At 37.2% G+C, this 16,690-nt stretch overlaps 1 protein-coding gene across 2 annotated transcripts in view; it reads right to left on the bottom strand.

The window, feature by feature from the left end:
• The window catches only part of AKAP9 (A kinase (PRKA) anchor protein 9), a 174,353-nt gene that overhangs the window by 106,697 nt on the left and 50,966 nt on the right, over positions 1-16,690 (bottom strand). For both annotated transcript variants that reach the window (XM_011963235.1, XM_011963236.1), the window contains exons 4-8: positions 15,828-15,881; positions 14,993-15,163; positions 13,290-13,445; positions 12,277-12,474; positions 4,565-6,952 (exon numbers count right to left, since the gene is read on the bottom strand). In XM_011963235.1, coding sequence (XP_011818625.1) covers positions 4,565-6,952; positions 12,277-12,474; positions 13,290-13,445; positions 14,993-15,163; positions 15,828-15,881 — 2,967 coding nt within the window. The remainder of the gene's footprint in view (positions 1-4,564; positions 6,953-12,276; positions 12,475-13,289; positions 13,446-14,992; positions 15,164-15,827; positions 15,882-16,690) is intronic.

Genomic DNA, 16,690 nt, shown 5'->3' with positions numbered 1-16,690 from the left:
TTTTTTTTTTTTTTTCGAGACAGAGTCTTGCTCTGTCACCTATGCTGGAGTGCAGTGGCGCAATCTCAGCTCACTACAACCTCTGTCTCCTGGGTTCAAGAAATTCTCCTGCCTCAGCCTTCTGAATAGCTGGGATTACAGGCACATGCTCCCACGCCCAGCTAATTTTTCTGTTTTTAGTAGAGATGGGGTTTCACCATGTTGGTCAGGTCAGTCTTGAACTCCTGACCTCATAATCTGTCCACCTCAGGCTCCCAAAGTGCTGGGATTACAGGTGTGAGCCACCATGCCCAGCCACTAGTGTTTACAAATAACAAACTTTCAAAATCCTTGAAAACTCTTCTTCCTGTTTTGGTTATTCTAACTTTGCTTATTTTGTTCTTAACTTTATTATTTCCTTCTTTCTACTTTTCTTAAGTCTACATGCTCTGATATTCTAGCTTCTATAACTAATAGCTTAACTCATTTTCAATATTTATAAAATCAGTACATTTAAGGCTAAAAATTATTCAACATATCATATTAAATGCATTCTGCATTTTTCAAAAATATTCTTGACTCTTCTTGTGCATTTCTTCTTCCAGATCAACTATACAGCAATTACTATTCTGTGTTTTTCAAAAATATTCTTGACTCTTGTGCATTTCTTCTTCCAAATAAACTATACACCAATTACTAAGCTGAATTTCAGTAACTTTTCATTGTGAGTTGGAATGGAACTACATAAGGATTATAGATTAATCTAGAGATAACCTGGATTTTTACAATATTCAAATCTTCCCACTCAGAAATGAGACTTTTCATTTACTCAAGTCTTTTATCCTTCATTAAAGTGCTACAATTTTATTTACATTGGCTTATTCATATTTATTTTACATTAAAGATGTAAATCACTTGAGGTCAGGAGTTCAAGACCAGCCTGGCCAACATGGTGAAACCCCATCTGAACTAAAAATACAAAAATTAGCCAGGAATGGTGGTGGCCACCTGTAATCCCAGCTACTCGATAGGCTGAATTTGTAGTGAGCTGAGATCCACTCTAGCCTGGGTGACAGAGTGAGACTCCGTCTAAAAAAAAAAAGAATTTCATTTCTCATGTTTAATTTTTTAATTTAATTATACATGTGAATTATGACAATTAAGTATCTTTCTCTCCAATCATACCATGTATCTTTTTGTCTTTGCAACGGTTAGGACCTACACAACAGAACAGCAAGTGACAAAAGCTATTCTGATCTTCCCGACTCTAACATGAAGGCCTGTGCTATTTCACTGTTGGTTCTGGATAAGTGGGCTTTATTTATTCCCCCCCTTTTATTCATGCATTCATTCATTTAAAAAAATTATTTACTGCCTATCATGTGTTAGACATTATTCTAGGCACTAGAGATACAGGAGACTGGGTCCCTGCTCTCAAGGAGCTGATTATTCTAGTAGTTCCTGCTGTAGTTTCTAAGCTCCGGTATCTCTTTTGATTCTAATAATTATCTTCGAGTTTAAACACATACACTTCAATCTATGACCTCTCCCAGCATCAATAATTAATCAGTATCTATAAAATTCCTGTCATTCTTCCTTCTTCCTTGCATCCCAACTCTGAAAAGACTTCTATGATGTTTTCATTTTTCTCCTTCTGCCTAAACTTCCTAAGTATATATGAGATATTTTTGTGGCATCCACATTATTTCAAGCATATTTAGGCTGCTCTTAGGTGTTACCATTGTGTAAGTCACTGCTCGATTTCTTCTGTGAACTTCCCTTCCCATCAATAAAGAGGTTTGTCTTGGTAATGATGAATGAGCAGGAAGTTTACAGGCTTGCTCCCCTTTACTTTATGTAGTCAATGTCACATAGAGGGTATCTGAATGCCATCAAAAGTATCTTTTTAGTATCCCTTTTTTTTTGTTTGTTTGTTTTGTTGAGATGGAGTCTCGCTCTGTTGCCCAGGCTGGAGTGCAGTGGCCAGATCTCAGCTCCCTGCAAGCTCTGCCTCCTGGGTTTACGCCATTCTCCTGCCTCAGCCTCCCAAGTAGCTGGGACTACAGGCATCTGCCACCTCGCCCGGCTAGTTTTTTGTATTTTTTTAGTAGAGACGGGGTTTCACTGTGTTAGCCAGGATGGTCTCCATCTCCTGACCTCGTGATCCGCCCGTCTCGGCCTCCCAAAGTGTTAGTATCTCTTTATTAGAGAAAATAGAATTCTGGCTGGGGACAAAGACTCATGCCTATAATCCCAGCACTTTAGGAGGCCAAGTCAAGAAGATGGTTTAATTTAAGCCCAAGAGTTTGAGACCAGCCTGGGCAACATGGCAAATCCCTGCCTCTACAAAAAATACAAAAAACTAGCTGGGTGTGTGGTGCATGCCTGTAATCCCAGCTACTCAGGAGGCTGAAGTAAGAGGATCACCTGAGTCCAGGAGGTCAAGGCTGCAGGATGCTGTGATTGCACCATGAGACTCCTCTAGTCTGGACAGCAGTGAGAGCCTGTCTCAAAAAAAAAAAGAAAATTAGAATTCTTTTCTAAAATACTAAGAAAATTTGACCATTTTGACAACTCAGGGTCAAATTCAGGTCTTCTTCCAAAAATGCTTTCTGAAAAAAATTAAAAGATGTGTGACATTTTCACAAGTAACTGCCACACATTATGGTTTTGAAAACAATTCCAGACATTCAACAGAACACTAACAGTTAAGCAATTTGGCCAGGCGCAGTGGCTCGCACCTGTAATCCCAGCACTTTGGGAGGCCGAGGCTGTTGGATCACCTAAGGTCAGAAGTTTGAGACCAATCTGGCCAACATGGTGAAACCTTGTCTCTACTAAAAGTACAAAAATTACCCAGGCGTGATGGTGCATGCCTGTAATCCCAGCTACTCAGGAGGTTGAGGCAGGACAATTGATTGCACCTGGGAGGTGGAGGTTGCAGTGAGCTGAGATCACACCACTACATTCCAGCCTGGGTGATGGAGTGAGACCCGGTCTAAAAAAAAAAAAAAAAAACTGTTAAGCAATTTGAATTTCTTGACGCTATTTAGGCAATTAAATATATAAAATATCTCTACATTTGATAAAACTCAAATATAAAATATCTCGACATTTGATATAAGATCACAAATATGATATATTTAGGAATAAAAAGAGAAAATTTTCCAAAGACTTCCAAAGTCTGTAGGATTCTCCAAGGTCTGGTCTCTTTCTCCTTCAAACTCTTCTTCCACTCTCCTGCTCTCTCAAACTCAACTACACGGGCCTTCATTTTGTTCTTTAAACTTACCCATGTCTTTACAATTGCTCTAACTTCAATGTCATTCAGATCTCAGTTGAAATGTCAATTCCTCCTAGAGACCTTTCCTGACCACCATATTTAATGTTGTTATTACCCTCTCTCTCCATCATTCTCTATCACATTATCCTATTTCTTCATAGAATTTATCACTTTTATAACTATCCTACTTGTTTCATTAATCACCTGCCTCCCTGACTAAAATACATGTTCTTTGAGACCAGAAACTTCTTTCTTGTTGGCCACTATATTCGTACTTGCCAAGAGAGTCAATAAACATTTGTTAGATAAATGAAGAAACACATAAAACTTTAGTTAGCATCATTATACTGTAGATAGCAGAATTTTCCTGTTATTTTAATATCAGTATCTGGCAAATATAAATTATCAGGAGTGATCTGTTATTATATACATATAATTCTTTAACTATATTTAGAGTTAATACTGTTTTTTTCCCTTCAGGTATAACAAAGACTCTGAAAAAACTCTAGGACTTAAATCAAGGGGTTTTCTTTCTTCCAGGAAAATATAATTTCATAACCACCTAACAACTATAAAGACTACTAAAAAGCTTAGGAGTTCATTTTCAGTTGTGGAGACTTGAAAACATCACTATGAAATAAAAACTGAAACAAATCTTTGAGATTGTAACAAAAATTATAAAATGAAATTAGTAACTTTTCTAACGATGAGATTCTCCACAAAGTCATACAAACTCTTGTCTTTCCAGAGAAAATCTGAATCCATTAGTGTGTTTTATTTCCTGAGCAGAATATACAACATAGATTGAAAGAAAGTCAACAATGGTTAAAAAAAAATACTTAAATGATAGGCCCAAGTTAAAATTACATTAGAGGGTTCATTTTCATTCTCTTCTAAGGATATGAATTTATGTTTTATGAAGGTGAAACCTTAGTGTGAAATGTACATTTTCTTTTTTTCTTTTTTTTTTTGAGACAGAGTCTCACTCTCTTGTCCAGGCTGGAGCGCAGTAGCGCGATCTTGGCTCACTGCAAGCTCTGCCTCCTGGGTTCACACCATTTTCCTGCCTCAGTCTCCCCAGCAGCTGGGACTACAGGCACCCGCCACCATGCCCAGCTAATTTTTTGTGTTTTGAGTAGAGACGGGGTTTCACCAAGTTAGCCAGGATGGTCTCGATCTCCTGACCTTGTGATCCAGCAGCCTCGGCCTCCCAAAGTGCTAGGATTACAGGCGTGAGCCACTGCGCCTGGCCGAAATGTACATTTTCATCGTGCTTTACCATATGTAAATAAGTAAACATACCTGTTCTGATTTAAGTACATTGAGTTCTTTCTGAAGCTTATCATTTTCACTTGGTTGAGTTGCTCTAAGTGATGATTCCTTTGTTACAGATGGTAAGTGATCCAAAATCAACTGTTCTTGCTTACTTTCTTTTCCAGTAGTCATATTTTCAAAAGAAACTTTATCTTCCACCATTATTTTTGATTCTTCACCAAAACTTTTATTTACTTTAGAAACTGATCCTTCAGCATCCCTGCTTGTTATAGTCACAACTCCATCTGATAAAGAGCTTACTTGAGTATCACATGACTGTACATTTTCTGCCCTGTTGTGGTTAATAATGATTTCTAGCTCTCTACATCTCAATAAAACTTGTTCTTTCTCTTGCTTTAAAGATTTAACTTCTTCATTTAGAAAACTAATCTCACTATGTTTCTGTTTCAATTGTTCAGAGAGATCAGCTAGTCTCTGTGACAGCTCTAATTTCTCTCGCTTGGTTACCTCAAGTTTTTCCATGAGTTCTGTTGTATCCTTCTCAACAACCTCACCCATTTCCAATGTTTCTGCTACAAAAGTTTTGTCTTCATCAAAGACAGAATTTTTCATTTTCACTGTAGTTGGATTTATTCTTTGCAAATGAAGCTCTTCATTAAGTGCTTTAAGCTTACTTTTATACTCTAATTCCTGTTTATTTTTACTGTCTTCTAAATCATCTTTTACTTTGAGAAGGCAAGCATACTCCTCTTGTAACTCTTGATAGTTAACTTCAAAGTTTTTTTCAGCAAATGAAAAAGTGTTCCTTTGCTTTTCAATCTCTTCATTTAGCTGAATACACTGCTGTTTGAGGTCCTCATTTTCCTCTGTAAGTATTTCTATTTCTTTTTCCCAGACAGAGTCTTTGGATTTGGACTTAATGGAGTCTATGAAAATCAATCTTTCTTCTTGGTTATCAGGAGTATGTATTTTCAACATGTCTTCAAGGGCTTTCTTTTCATCTTTAAGAATGCTATTCTCTGCTTCAAGTTGTGCGAATTTTTCTTGAAGATCATTCTCTTTTTCCTTCATCTGTTTTTCTAATAGCTCTGTTTTAAGTTGTAATTCTTGAACTTCTTGTTCAAGTGTACCCTTTTCCTTTTCTTCTTGTCTGAGTATTTCAATTTCTTTTTGAAGTTCATTGATTTGAAGAGTCATTTCTTCTGACTTTGAATTTACAAGAGACTGCTGTAAATCTTTTAGCTTCGAAATTTCCAAAATTAATTGATTCTGCTTAGTTATCAAATTGTCTTTTTCAAACTGCATGGTTTCTATCTTTTGACTCATTTCATTCTGTAAACCATCTATCTGCTGTTTATAGTGAATGCCTAAATTATCTTTAAGTTTTTCAATATTTATTCGATGTTCAATTTCTAAATCTTCCTTCAGTTTGGAAAGTTCTTCTTCATGACTAAATAGAAGCTGTGTTCTCAGCCTCTCTAATTCAGCTTCTTGTGATTCAGCCATTCTGTCTAACACAGCATTCTTTTCTTTTTCTAACATTTCAAGTTTTATCTTATAATTTGTAACTTCTGCTTCATGTTTTAATTCTAGTTCCTTTCGGGATTCAGATGCAGAAACAATCTCAGCTTTCAAATCTTCCACTGTACTAAGGGAGTTTTGTGCTTCATTCAGTTTACTTTCTTGTTCAGCTATTGTCTGTCTAGCTCTCTGAATTTGTTCCCTTGAAAAGCTCAATTCTTCAAAAAGGTCTTCAAGTTGTCTCTGCAGAGCACACTTTTCTTCTAAAATTACTCCTAGTTCTTCCTTGAGTTTTTCCTTTTGAGAGTTAGTATCTTGCAATTTTATATTCAGTTCATTTATTGCCACATTCATTAACTTTATCTGATCTTCATTAACTGTAATATTTGGATATGACCTTAAAGCATTCTCCATTTCTCCCTTATGCCGTGTTTTAAGTTCCTCCATCTGTGACACGTGTTGTCTTATTAATTCTTGTTTCATTTGCACTATCTGCTGCCCATACATCTCATCCAGCTCTGCTCGGAGTTGTTCTAACTTTCTTTGTGTTTCTTGTTCCATTCGTTGTACTATATCAGTTTCAAACTGGCTGTCTTTATGATATCTCTTCTGAAGTTCTTCGACTGTCCCCATTAACTGTTTTATTTCTTCAGAAGATTGTCTTTCTTTTTGCTTAGAATTAGTCAGCTCTAATTTCATATTTTTTATTTCTTGGTTCTTTTGCACAAACTGTTCTTGTAATTCTCCTAGTAATTTATCAGCAGCTGTTAATTTATCCTTTAGCTCAAGAGTTTTCTTTTCTTCTTCTATTATTTTTGTGTTTAATTCTTCAATGATTGCCTCCTTTTCCTGTATTTCTTCTTTATTTGAGTTTTCTACTTTTTTATCTTGTTCCTTTAGGGAAAAAAATGAAAATGTAAGAATGGCATTTTTAGCTTCTGGCAAATTATACCGCTTCATCTCACTACCAAAAGATTGATAGAAGTTTCCTTTTTAAAAAATTCTACAAAAAGTAAATGTTGGTCCTGCCCCTCAATTTTTTCCACAATAATGAGATCTAGAACTCGTGTACCCAACACTACTTGTGAGCAAACACTATAGTAGTTACGGCCTTCTTAGAAGAAATTTCTCTTAACATTTCTGTGATTAAAGTTTTTAGTTTAAAAACCCAGTCTGATTTTAGATGTCTCCAAACTGTTATATTCTCATTTTTCTTATTAACTGATCAACATTCTAAATATTTAGTATTCTCTATAGCTAAAGTACTGCATATACTCTAACCACATTCAGAAAGATAAAAACAAATCAAAGTTCCTCACATGTATTCTGGTGACTTCAATGTGTGTCATGGGCAAGGGCTATGGAAAAAGAAAAACAACAAAAACAGATTCCTAACAGTCTGTCTTAACTTCAGTCCTGGGCTCTTAAGTCAGTCAGAAATTTAGAGATATGCAATGCTTAAAAGGTTGAACCTCAAGTGACATCTACGACAACTATACCATTTATGGCATATCACCTTGGTCCTAAACTTTTGGTTTAAACAGAGTTTTGAAAGCAAAGCAGATACTCTCAGATACTCTCCCCCAGTTCTTATTTGGGATTCTATTCTGGAACGCAGACAAGGCTAAGCACAGACACGGGTGAAGGCATATCTGTTATCGTGATTACTTCAGCATGACAAAGTCAAGCAGAGGCCCTTGGTCAAAGTTTTGCTTCAGTGACTTAGTTGCTTCTGTAAGTAATAGAGCGCTATAGTCTCAAAAACAAATAAATACATGAAATCTACAGAATCGATCAGAACATAAGTGGGTAAGTAAAATTATTTTAAGGAGACAGGAGTTCCAGGCAAACAGGACTCAAAGGTGCCTTGAATGAATGTATTAACTTATCTAAAGAAGAAACGTCAAGGCTGAGAAAAAGAAAAGCCTCAGAGGGAAATACTGGCAGTGCCCATTCAAATACAGCCTTTGAGAATTCTGGTCGCTCTAGAAAAAAACATTACCTAATGTAGAAAGAAACGTCAGGGGTTGTAGCAAACAGCATTTAAGAATTCCCATCTATAGGCATGATCATTCCTACTGTGAGAGAGATAGATCAGGTGATCTCAGCCTAATGCCCCTGAACATGTGATTCCTCTAAAACCTTTCGATCTCATGGTCACTAACTAACTTTATAATTATTATTTGGCTTTTAAAATTCATTTGCCCATGGAAATAATATAAAAATCCAATGAACTTGAAATATTTAGGTTCCTATGATAATGATTTCTCACTGTAAATTAATAATCTTATTCAGGCTTTAAACATTAGCCTCATGGTGAAACCCCGTCTCTACTAAAAATACAAAAATTAGCCGGGTATGAGGGTGGGCGACTGTGATCCCAGCTACTCAGGAGGCTAAGGCAGGAGAATCACATGAACCTGGAGGGCAGAGGTTGCAGTGAGCTGAGATCTCACCACTGGACTCCAGCCTGTGAGACAGAGCGAGACTGTCTCAAAACAAACAAAAAAATTAGCCTCGTGAACTTGGAAAATCTGAGTTCACTTCTGAGGTAGCTCGTCTCAGTTGACAGGGGGAAAAAAAAAATCAGACTTCTGAACGTACAAGTTGAAGGCCAGATTCTGTACTATACAAATTAACCAAGGCAATGAATGTTATCCTATGCAGCCTCTTGGACAAAATTCTATCAGCTTTTGTCTTGGTATCACATATCCTACCCAATATTACCATGTTATTACCAAGTCCTGAGCCTTCTTACTTCAAACTCTGCACTACAACAGGATATTAGTAAATCAGTTTAATCTCCTTTAATCCCAGTGTTTTCATCCGTACAATAAAGATAATATTATTTCCTCTATCTCACAGAATATGCTAAAATAAAATATCATCTATTAAGGCATTTTATTCTTACTGTACTATTAATATATACAAGTATAATATATTTACATACTAGAAAGAAATCTATAACACATTAGGAGCCTATGAGAAAGTAAAATCGGTTCATGGTGGTCAATTCCAGTTAAACTGTTAAATAAGTAACTAAGCTTGAAAAATGTTAATGTTATAAAATCTAACTTTTCTGTTTCCTGATTTCTGTAAGGGAGGGGGGGCCTTCATAAAACAGTATCATTTAATTCAAAATTGTCCAACACCTGATATAATAACAACCAACAATAATTCTTCATTCAACCATTAAACAACACAAACTTATGGTTTATTTTTCTTAGTATCACTTATTTCAGAGTACATGGTTTTCAACCACTTATATTTTGTGGTCTTAAAAAAAAAAAAAAAGGCCGGGCACGGTGGCTCAAGCCTGTAATCCCAGCACTTTGGGAGGCTGAGGCGGGCGGATCACGAGGTCAGGAGATCGAGACCATCCTGGCTCACATGGTGAAACCCCGTCTCTACTAAAAATACAAAAAAAAAATTAGCCGGGCGAGATAGCGGGCGCCTGTAGTCCCAGCTACTGGGGAGGCTGAGGCAGGAGAATGGTGTGAACCCGGGAGGCGGAGCTTGCAGTGAGCTGAGACTGCGCCATTGCACTCCAGCCTGGGTGACAGAGCAAGACTCCGTCTCAAATTAAAAAAAAAAAAAAAAAAAGCCCTGTGGTTGAATACACTATCTTTTGGAAATACACCTGAGATGGTGGGGAATAATATGCTATGGCACGATGGGAAGTTTGCAGGATTAGGACAATAAGAATGAGCTCTTGATCATCGACACAGTTGTGTAAGGAAGGGGTCCCCAACCTCCAGGCTGCGGACCCAGTACCAGTTGGGGCCTGTTAAGGACTGGGCTCCACAGCAGGAGGTAAGTGAGCAGTAAGCTCGCCTGTCAGAGCAGCTGCGGCATTAGATTCTCATAGGAGCTCAAACCTTATTGTGAACTGTCCATGTGAAGGATCTAGGTTGCAAGCTCCTTATGTGAATCTAACTAATGCCTGATGTCATCCCCAAACCATTCCTCCCCCAAGTCTGTGGAAAAAGTGTCTTCCACGAAACTGGTCCTTGGTGCCAAAAAGGTTGGGGACCACTGGTCTAGGGAACAAAGACCATTTCATTTGTGACCCTAATGCCTTAGCTGACTCTAATGCCTCAGCTGCCAATAGAACTATTACTCGGGGGGATTCATTTTCTTAAGAATAAAAATTTTAAAAATATGTATATAGTGAAAAACAGATTGATAAAAGTATCTTGTTACATTCAAATAAACAAAGGTTATTCCACCTACAAAAATGAATTACTTGAATTTTAGATAATCTCAATTTACATGGCCCACAGAGTAAATATAATACAATCCAATCTCCAGGCTCTTCTCACCGAGCCCTAGATTATCCTTCTACTCTTACCTCCTGAAAAGATTAACCTTCAAAGACTACTGTTTCTAGATAAATTACACCATTTTTTGACCCTTACTGATTTTTAACATGTTTTGTCCTAAGTCTTTATGCCTACTCCACATTCTGTCTAAAATGTTCTCCCCATTTCTATCAGTTGAGATCCTTAATTTATCCACTTGTTTACGAAGTAACTATTGAGTAGCTACTATGTTCCATGCATTAGACCAAATGCTGGAGAAACAAAATACAATTAAAAAGGAGTTGTCCCAACTTACAAACTTAACTGAAACAGAAACTCCTCCACTAAAGCCTACCCTGAATCTCTTCCCTCATGAAGCCAGACCTATTCAGAACTTTCAAAGCACTTTTGGCCCACATTTATTCCGGTTTTGTGGTGTCCTTTGTACATGCCATAGCTCTCCTACTAATCCATGAGTTCCAGTGAAGAAAAGGGCACACTTTAAGCCTCACTGTGTTTCTTTCAAGGGCCTGCTACAAAAATAGGTGTTCTGTAAACACTTACCTAATTATTTTTAAATTACCTTATAGTTGTAAAGCACGTATTTTTCATAATTTCATCGTCTCCAATTTGTACACTCCTTATTATTTAAAAGCAGTCTCTGGAGTCAGACAGCCTAGATTTGAAATCTGGCTCTATCAACTTACTACCTGTGTATACCAGAGCAATTTACCTCATCTTGCTTTGTCTTGGTGTCCTCATTTAGAAAATAGGAGTGATAATGGTACTTCTATTGCACAGGCCTATGGTGATGATTCAATGAGTCAATATGTGTAAGATGCTTTGAATACTGTGTATTACACAGTAAGCACTTAATACATGCTAATTACTACTATTATTATTATCCAAACAATACTCTTGTCTTGGTAATTTCTCAATATCTTGCAGAAGAACCTCCTAAGTTTATAAAAAGTATTATATTGCATGTACAATCCATCCTCATTCTTTGCAGATTCCATATTTGTGAGTTCTTGCTAAAATTTATTTGTAACCCTCAAATCAATGCCCATGGTGCTTTCAGTCATTTGTATGTGTGCACAGAGTGACAAAAAATTTGAGTTACTGGACATACACTTTTAGCTGAGGTCAAACAAGGTGACCACAGTGCCTTGTTCATCCCTTATAGAGAGGACCAGAGGGATGGAGAGGACCCGAGGCAGTGCAGTATAGTATAGGAAGCTCCAGCTCTGGGGCAACTGACAGGATCTGAATCCCAGTCTGACACCTGTTAGTGGGGCGGCCTCAGGCAAGTCACTTCTGAACATTGAGTTCTCTTTTAAAAAATAAAGAAACAATCTTCCAGGATGAGTAGTTTTTATGATTTAAGATTATAATCAATGTGATATACATATATCTAAAATATACACACCCATACACAGACACATACTTCCTCCACCAACCCCCAACCAGAGAACTTATTTGCTAAATAAATGTTCCCAGAAACTTAAGTTTATGGAACATAACTTGTATAAATAAAGAGAACTGACTACATTCGATTTTTTTTCTCATTAAAATCCATAAAATTTCTTTCTGTTGTGAAAATATTTTCTGAATTTCACAACCATGGCTAAAATAAGTGGAAATAATTATAAATGACAAAAAAACCTATCGTTATAAATTCAGATTTTCCTGCTAATTCAGTTTAACATAGGTTGATCACTTTTAGGGAACTCAGTAATGACTACTATCTTAAAAACTCTATTACTGAGATTCCCATTTGCTTTTGAAATAAATTAAACAAAGAGCTTAATTATGAAATTTTGTGATTCATGTGCCTAACAAAAAAAGTCACTTGCATAAAAAACTTTAAACTGTAAAGCTTCTACAAGTTAGCTGACTTCCTTAAAATAAACATACCATTTCATATACTTTAATTTTTTCTTGCAAGAAACTAATTTGCATTGTGAAATCTTCTTTCTTTTTCTGATAATCTTCTAGTAAGTGGTCTTGTTCTTCAAGCTGCTGTTGATGAGTGAGGATCTGTTGTTTGGCTTGTAGTAAGTCTGCAGCTGTGCTACTATGAGTGCTGTTTCTCAGAGTTTCACTAGCCTGTAACTGAAAATAGAAACCTCAAAATGTTAAATTCTGAAGTGACTGTATTAGGGAATAGACACCTTTGGGGTGTGCCTGCAATAGCTCTCTGGGAACTTTGCAGGCTTGAGACCCTAGCAAACATGTTACCTTGGCTAACTAGATAGGTATACCCAAGCCGAGCCAATAAAACTATCTTTTCCATGATACAGCAGAGAAGCTAGGTCTACTGAGACTGAGGTAGATATGGGAAGAAAAGTGGGGCCTCAAAGACAGTACTTCCCAAATTCTCCATGGCTTTCCAGTTTGTAGTTCCAATCCCTTTCAGAGGCCTGGTTGTATTTCTGCCCTTGGGCTCTTGGAACAGCCTGAATCCTTACACTAAATACCTCCCTTTTGCTTAAGCTATTTCAAATTGTTTTGCTACTTGCCATCAGAAATTCTGATTAATGCAATTAGATTTCTGTGGCTCTAATTAAAAGAAAATGGAATATATTTAGTCTTATTATCATTTAGAACCTAACTAAAATAAACCATACCAGAACTGGCAAAGGTAGGATGTGACTACAGGTTAATTTCTGCAGAAATACCCTCAATCAACCTTATAAGATTTGTAAGATTTCAAAATAGAGACAGAGAGGAAATACAAAGTAAATATTAGTAGAAAACCATTTAAGAAATATGAATTAAATTCCTGGTTAACACAGCAACACATATTCACTAATTTTTCATACATGATATAATAAGAAATGGCTTTTCAACAAATTTAGATTTGTTCTTGAATTTTTAAAATTCATTACTAAAAAACTAATGAATTTTGTTGCATTAGTAACACTTACTTGCTGAAACTGAATCTGTAATTTTTGACTCTGTTCTGTCAACTCTAAAAATTCTCTCATTGTCTCATCCTTTTCTCTTCTTGCTTGTTGTAAATTAGCAGTGAGCTGGGTTATAATGCCATCTCTTTGTTTAATGGCAGCTTCAAATTCTTGTAACTAAAAGAAAATAGTAAGTGCTAGATTTATTTTTTTTTAATTGACTATTATTACAGGCAACTTTTTCAAAATAAGAATTCAAAACACATTGGCAGAATTCTTACACTTTGTAAGCAGTCTTTTCCACATTTGAAAACTATGAACTTATAGAAATTGGTGCTTCCAAATCAACTTCAAAAAACTTATCTGAACTAAGGAAAAAATTATATTTGATCTGACTAATCCATATATTTACTTATAGAAGGACAAGTGCCTTTATATTTAGGGGTGCCCCTAATCTGTTCCCAGGCAACACCACCCTAGACATGTTTAATTCCAACTTGTTTCTGAAGAGGATAAGACTGAAATGTATTTTGTCATCCTCATCAACGTCCTATTTCACCTTGTTTTCATAAGTGACTGCCATAGATAGTTATGGCAGTCTAACCACAGATGTTAGTCTAACCACAAGAGGTTACTTACAAGGACCCAGTGACATTGTTTTTCTGTTCTTTTTTGAGACAGGGTCTCGCTCTGTTGCACAGGTTAGAGTGCAGTGGTGTGATTTTGGCTCACTACTGCCTCAATCTCCTGGTCTGAACTGATCTTCCCGTTTCAGCCTCCCAAGTAACTAGGACTACAGGCATACAGCACTATGCCTGGCTAATTTTTAAATTTTTTGTAGAAGCGGGGTCTTGCTATTTTCGCCAGGCCAGTTTCAAACTACTAGACTCAAGTTATCCTCTTGCCTCAGCCTCATGAAGTACTAGGATTACAGGCATGAGCCACCATGCCCAACTTGCTGACATTCTTAATGGACTTAAGTTATATTTTGATGTGGTTTGCACCATAATTTTCTCTCAGGCTGATTACAAAAACATCTGTCTTACTAAAGTGATTTCAGGCTAGCTATCATAAAGTTAAAAAAGAGTCTGTGTTATGTCAACCCTGTTAATGAAATCCTACTTTTAAACAGGGTTGTTTATGCTGTGTATAAGGACAAAAAATTATAAGTGATATCGTTACCATTTAGTTTTCTGTTTGATTTTTTAAGAGACAGGGACTCTCAATGTTGCCCAAGCTGGACTTGAACTCATGGGTCAAGCGATCCTCCCACCTCAGCCTCCTGAGTAACTAGAACTACAGGGGCATGCCACTGTGTCCCACTAAATTACCATTTGAAAACCCCCTTCTTTAGGCCAGGCACGGTAGCTCATGCCTGTAATCCCAGCACTTTGGGAGGCCAAGGGGAGTCCAGGAATTTGAGGTGACACTCCGTCTCTACAAAAAATTAGCTGGGTGTGTTAGTGCATGCCTATAGTCCCAGTTACTCAGAAGGCTGAGGTGGGAGGATTACTTGAGCTCAGAAGGCAGAGGATGCAGTGGGCCAAGACTGCACCACTACACTCCAGCCTGGGAGACAGAGCAAGACCCTGTATGAAAAAAAAAAAAAAGCAAAAAGTTAAAAAAAAATAAAGAAAAAAACATCTTTAAAGACCACTATTATTCACAGTTCCTGTTTCTGTTTTTGTGAGTAGCAAATCAAAAGCCACAGAAAATAAATATACCTGCTGTAGTCCTTCAGTCCCATAGGTAACCCTCATTTCTTCCAGCTCTCTGTTTAGCTCTTCGATCTCCTGCTGCTTCCCAGCCAACTCACTTTCCATCATCTCTAGGTGAGTCAGACTGTACTGTGCTCCTTGTTCAGAATAAGAATCATCAACACCAAATTCTTCTTCCTAAATCAATCCAAGATTTTAAAGAATTCAGTACTAGCAATATTCCTTAGGGAGAGAGATTAAAATACTGAAATCCACAGCAAGGTCCACTTTAAAACATCACTCACCACCTGGAAGATTACAGTATGGCAACCTACTTTGTTAACATGACATTTACCTCAAGAATATAAACAGGCTATCCGCAAATTCTGTTACAATTGAGTTTTCTTTTTTTTTTTTTTTTTGACAGGGTCTTGCTCCGTCACCCACGTTGGAGTGCAGTGGCGCAATCTCAGCTCACTGCAACTTCTGCTTCCTGGGTTCAAGCAATTCTCTTGTCTCAGCTTCCCGAGTAGCTTGGGACTGCAGGCAGCTGCCACCACTCCTGGCTAATTTTTGTACTTATAGTAGAGATGGGGTTTCACCTTGTTGGTCAGGCTGGTCTCAAACTCCTGATCTCAGGTGATCCACCCGCCTCAGCCTCCCAAAGTGCTGGGATTAAAGACGTGAGCCACCATGCCTGGTCTACAATTGAGTTTTATAATAAATGGTAGATAACTTTGTTTTAGAAAACATTGAAATTACACACAGAAAGAAGTACATGCAGGAAAAAGTTTTGTTAGTAAGCCAGATGATTTTAAATAGTATACAACATTAGTATCACGAGTAGTTTTAAATACCATACCCTTAATAAATTTGTAGGTTTTCCTGTTTTCATCACAAAACTGCAACCATTTACCTGTATGAAAACAATTTCCTGATATATTATGATCTTAGACATAATTTTATTTAGCTAACAATATTTCTGTTAACTGTATTCATGTGTATGTCTTTTATTCCTAGGGAAAATGCATCATTGGCAAAAACAGATACAGAGATTAATTTAAAATATCTAAGAGACATAACGACCATTTCAAATGTCAATCATTCCTCACACATCTGAGTGCTTACAATGCAAAAGACACTGAACTACATATATACATTTTCACTTAGGTGAATTAAAGTTCTAAGTGCAGTTTCTGTTGCTCTTCAGAAGTACAAACCTCAATAAATCCTCTTCTATGAAAGGCTTCCTTAAAATAGTTTAAATAATTTTTTTTATTAAGCCCTATTCATTTTCAAGTAAAACAATTTACTGGTAGAAATGTCTTGAAAGTGGATGAGCAAGGTAAGTGGCAAGAGGAGATAAATAGGTAAGAACACTCCCTCAAGAACGTTCTTCTGGGGCTAGTACTATGACAGCTATGCCAACACTGACCCATGTGGAGATTTTCTTTTTTTTTTTTTTTTTGAGATGGAGTCTCACTCTGTCGCCCAGGCTGGAGTGCAGTGGCCGGATCTCGGATCTCAGCTCACTGCAAGCTCCACCTCCTGGGTTCACGCCATTCTCCTGCCTCAGCCTCCTGAGTAGCTGGGACTACAGGCACCTGCCACCTTACCCGGCTAGTTTTTGGTATTTTTTAGTAGAGACGGGGTTTCACCGGGTTAGCCAGGATGGTCTCGATCTCCTGACCTCGTGATCCGCCCGTCTCGGCCTCCCAAAGTGCT

This window comes from Colobus angolensis, unplaced genomic scaffold, assembly GCF_000951035.1.
Source record: "Colobus angolensis palliatus isolate OR3802 unplaced genomic scaffold, Cang.pa_1.0 Scaffold605, whole genome shotgun sequence".
NCBI lineage: Eukaryota > Metazoa > Chordata > Mammalia > Primates > Cercopithecidae > Colobus > Colobus angolensis.
Note: the sequence above shows the minus strand (reverse complement) of the source record. Positions and strands in the feature narration are given on the sequence as shown.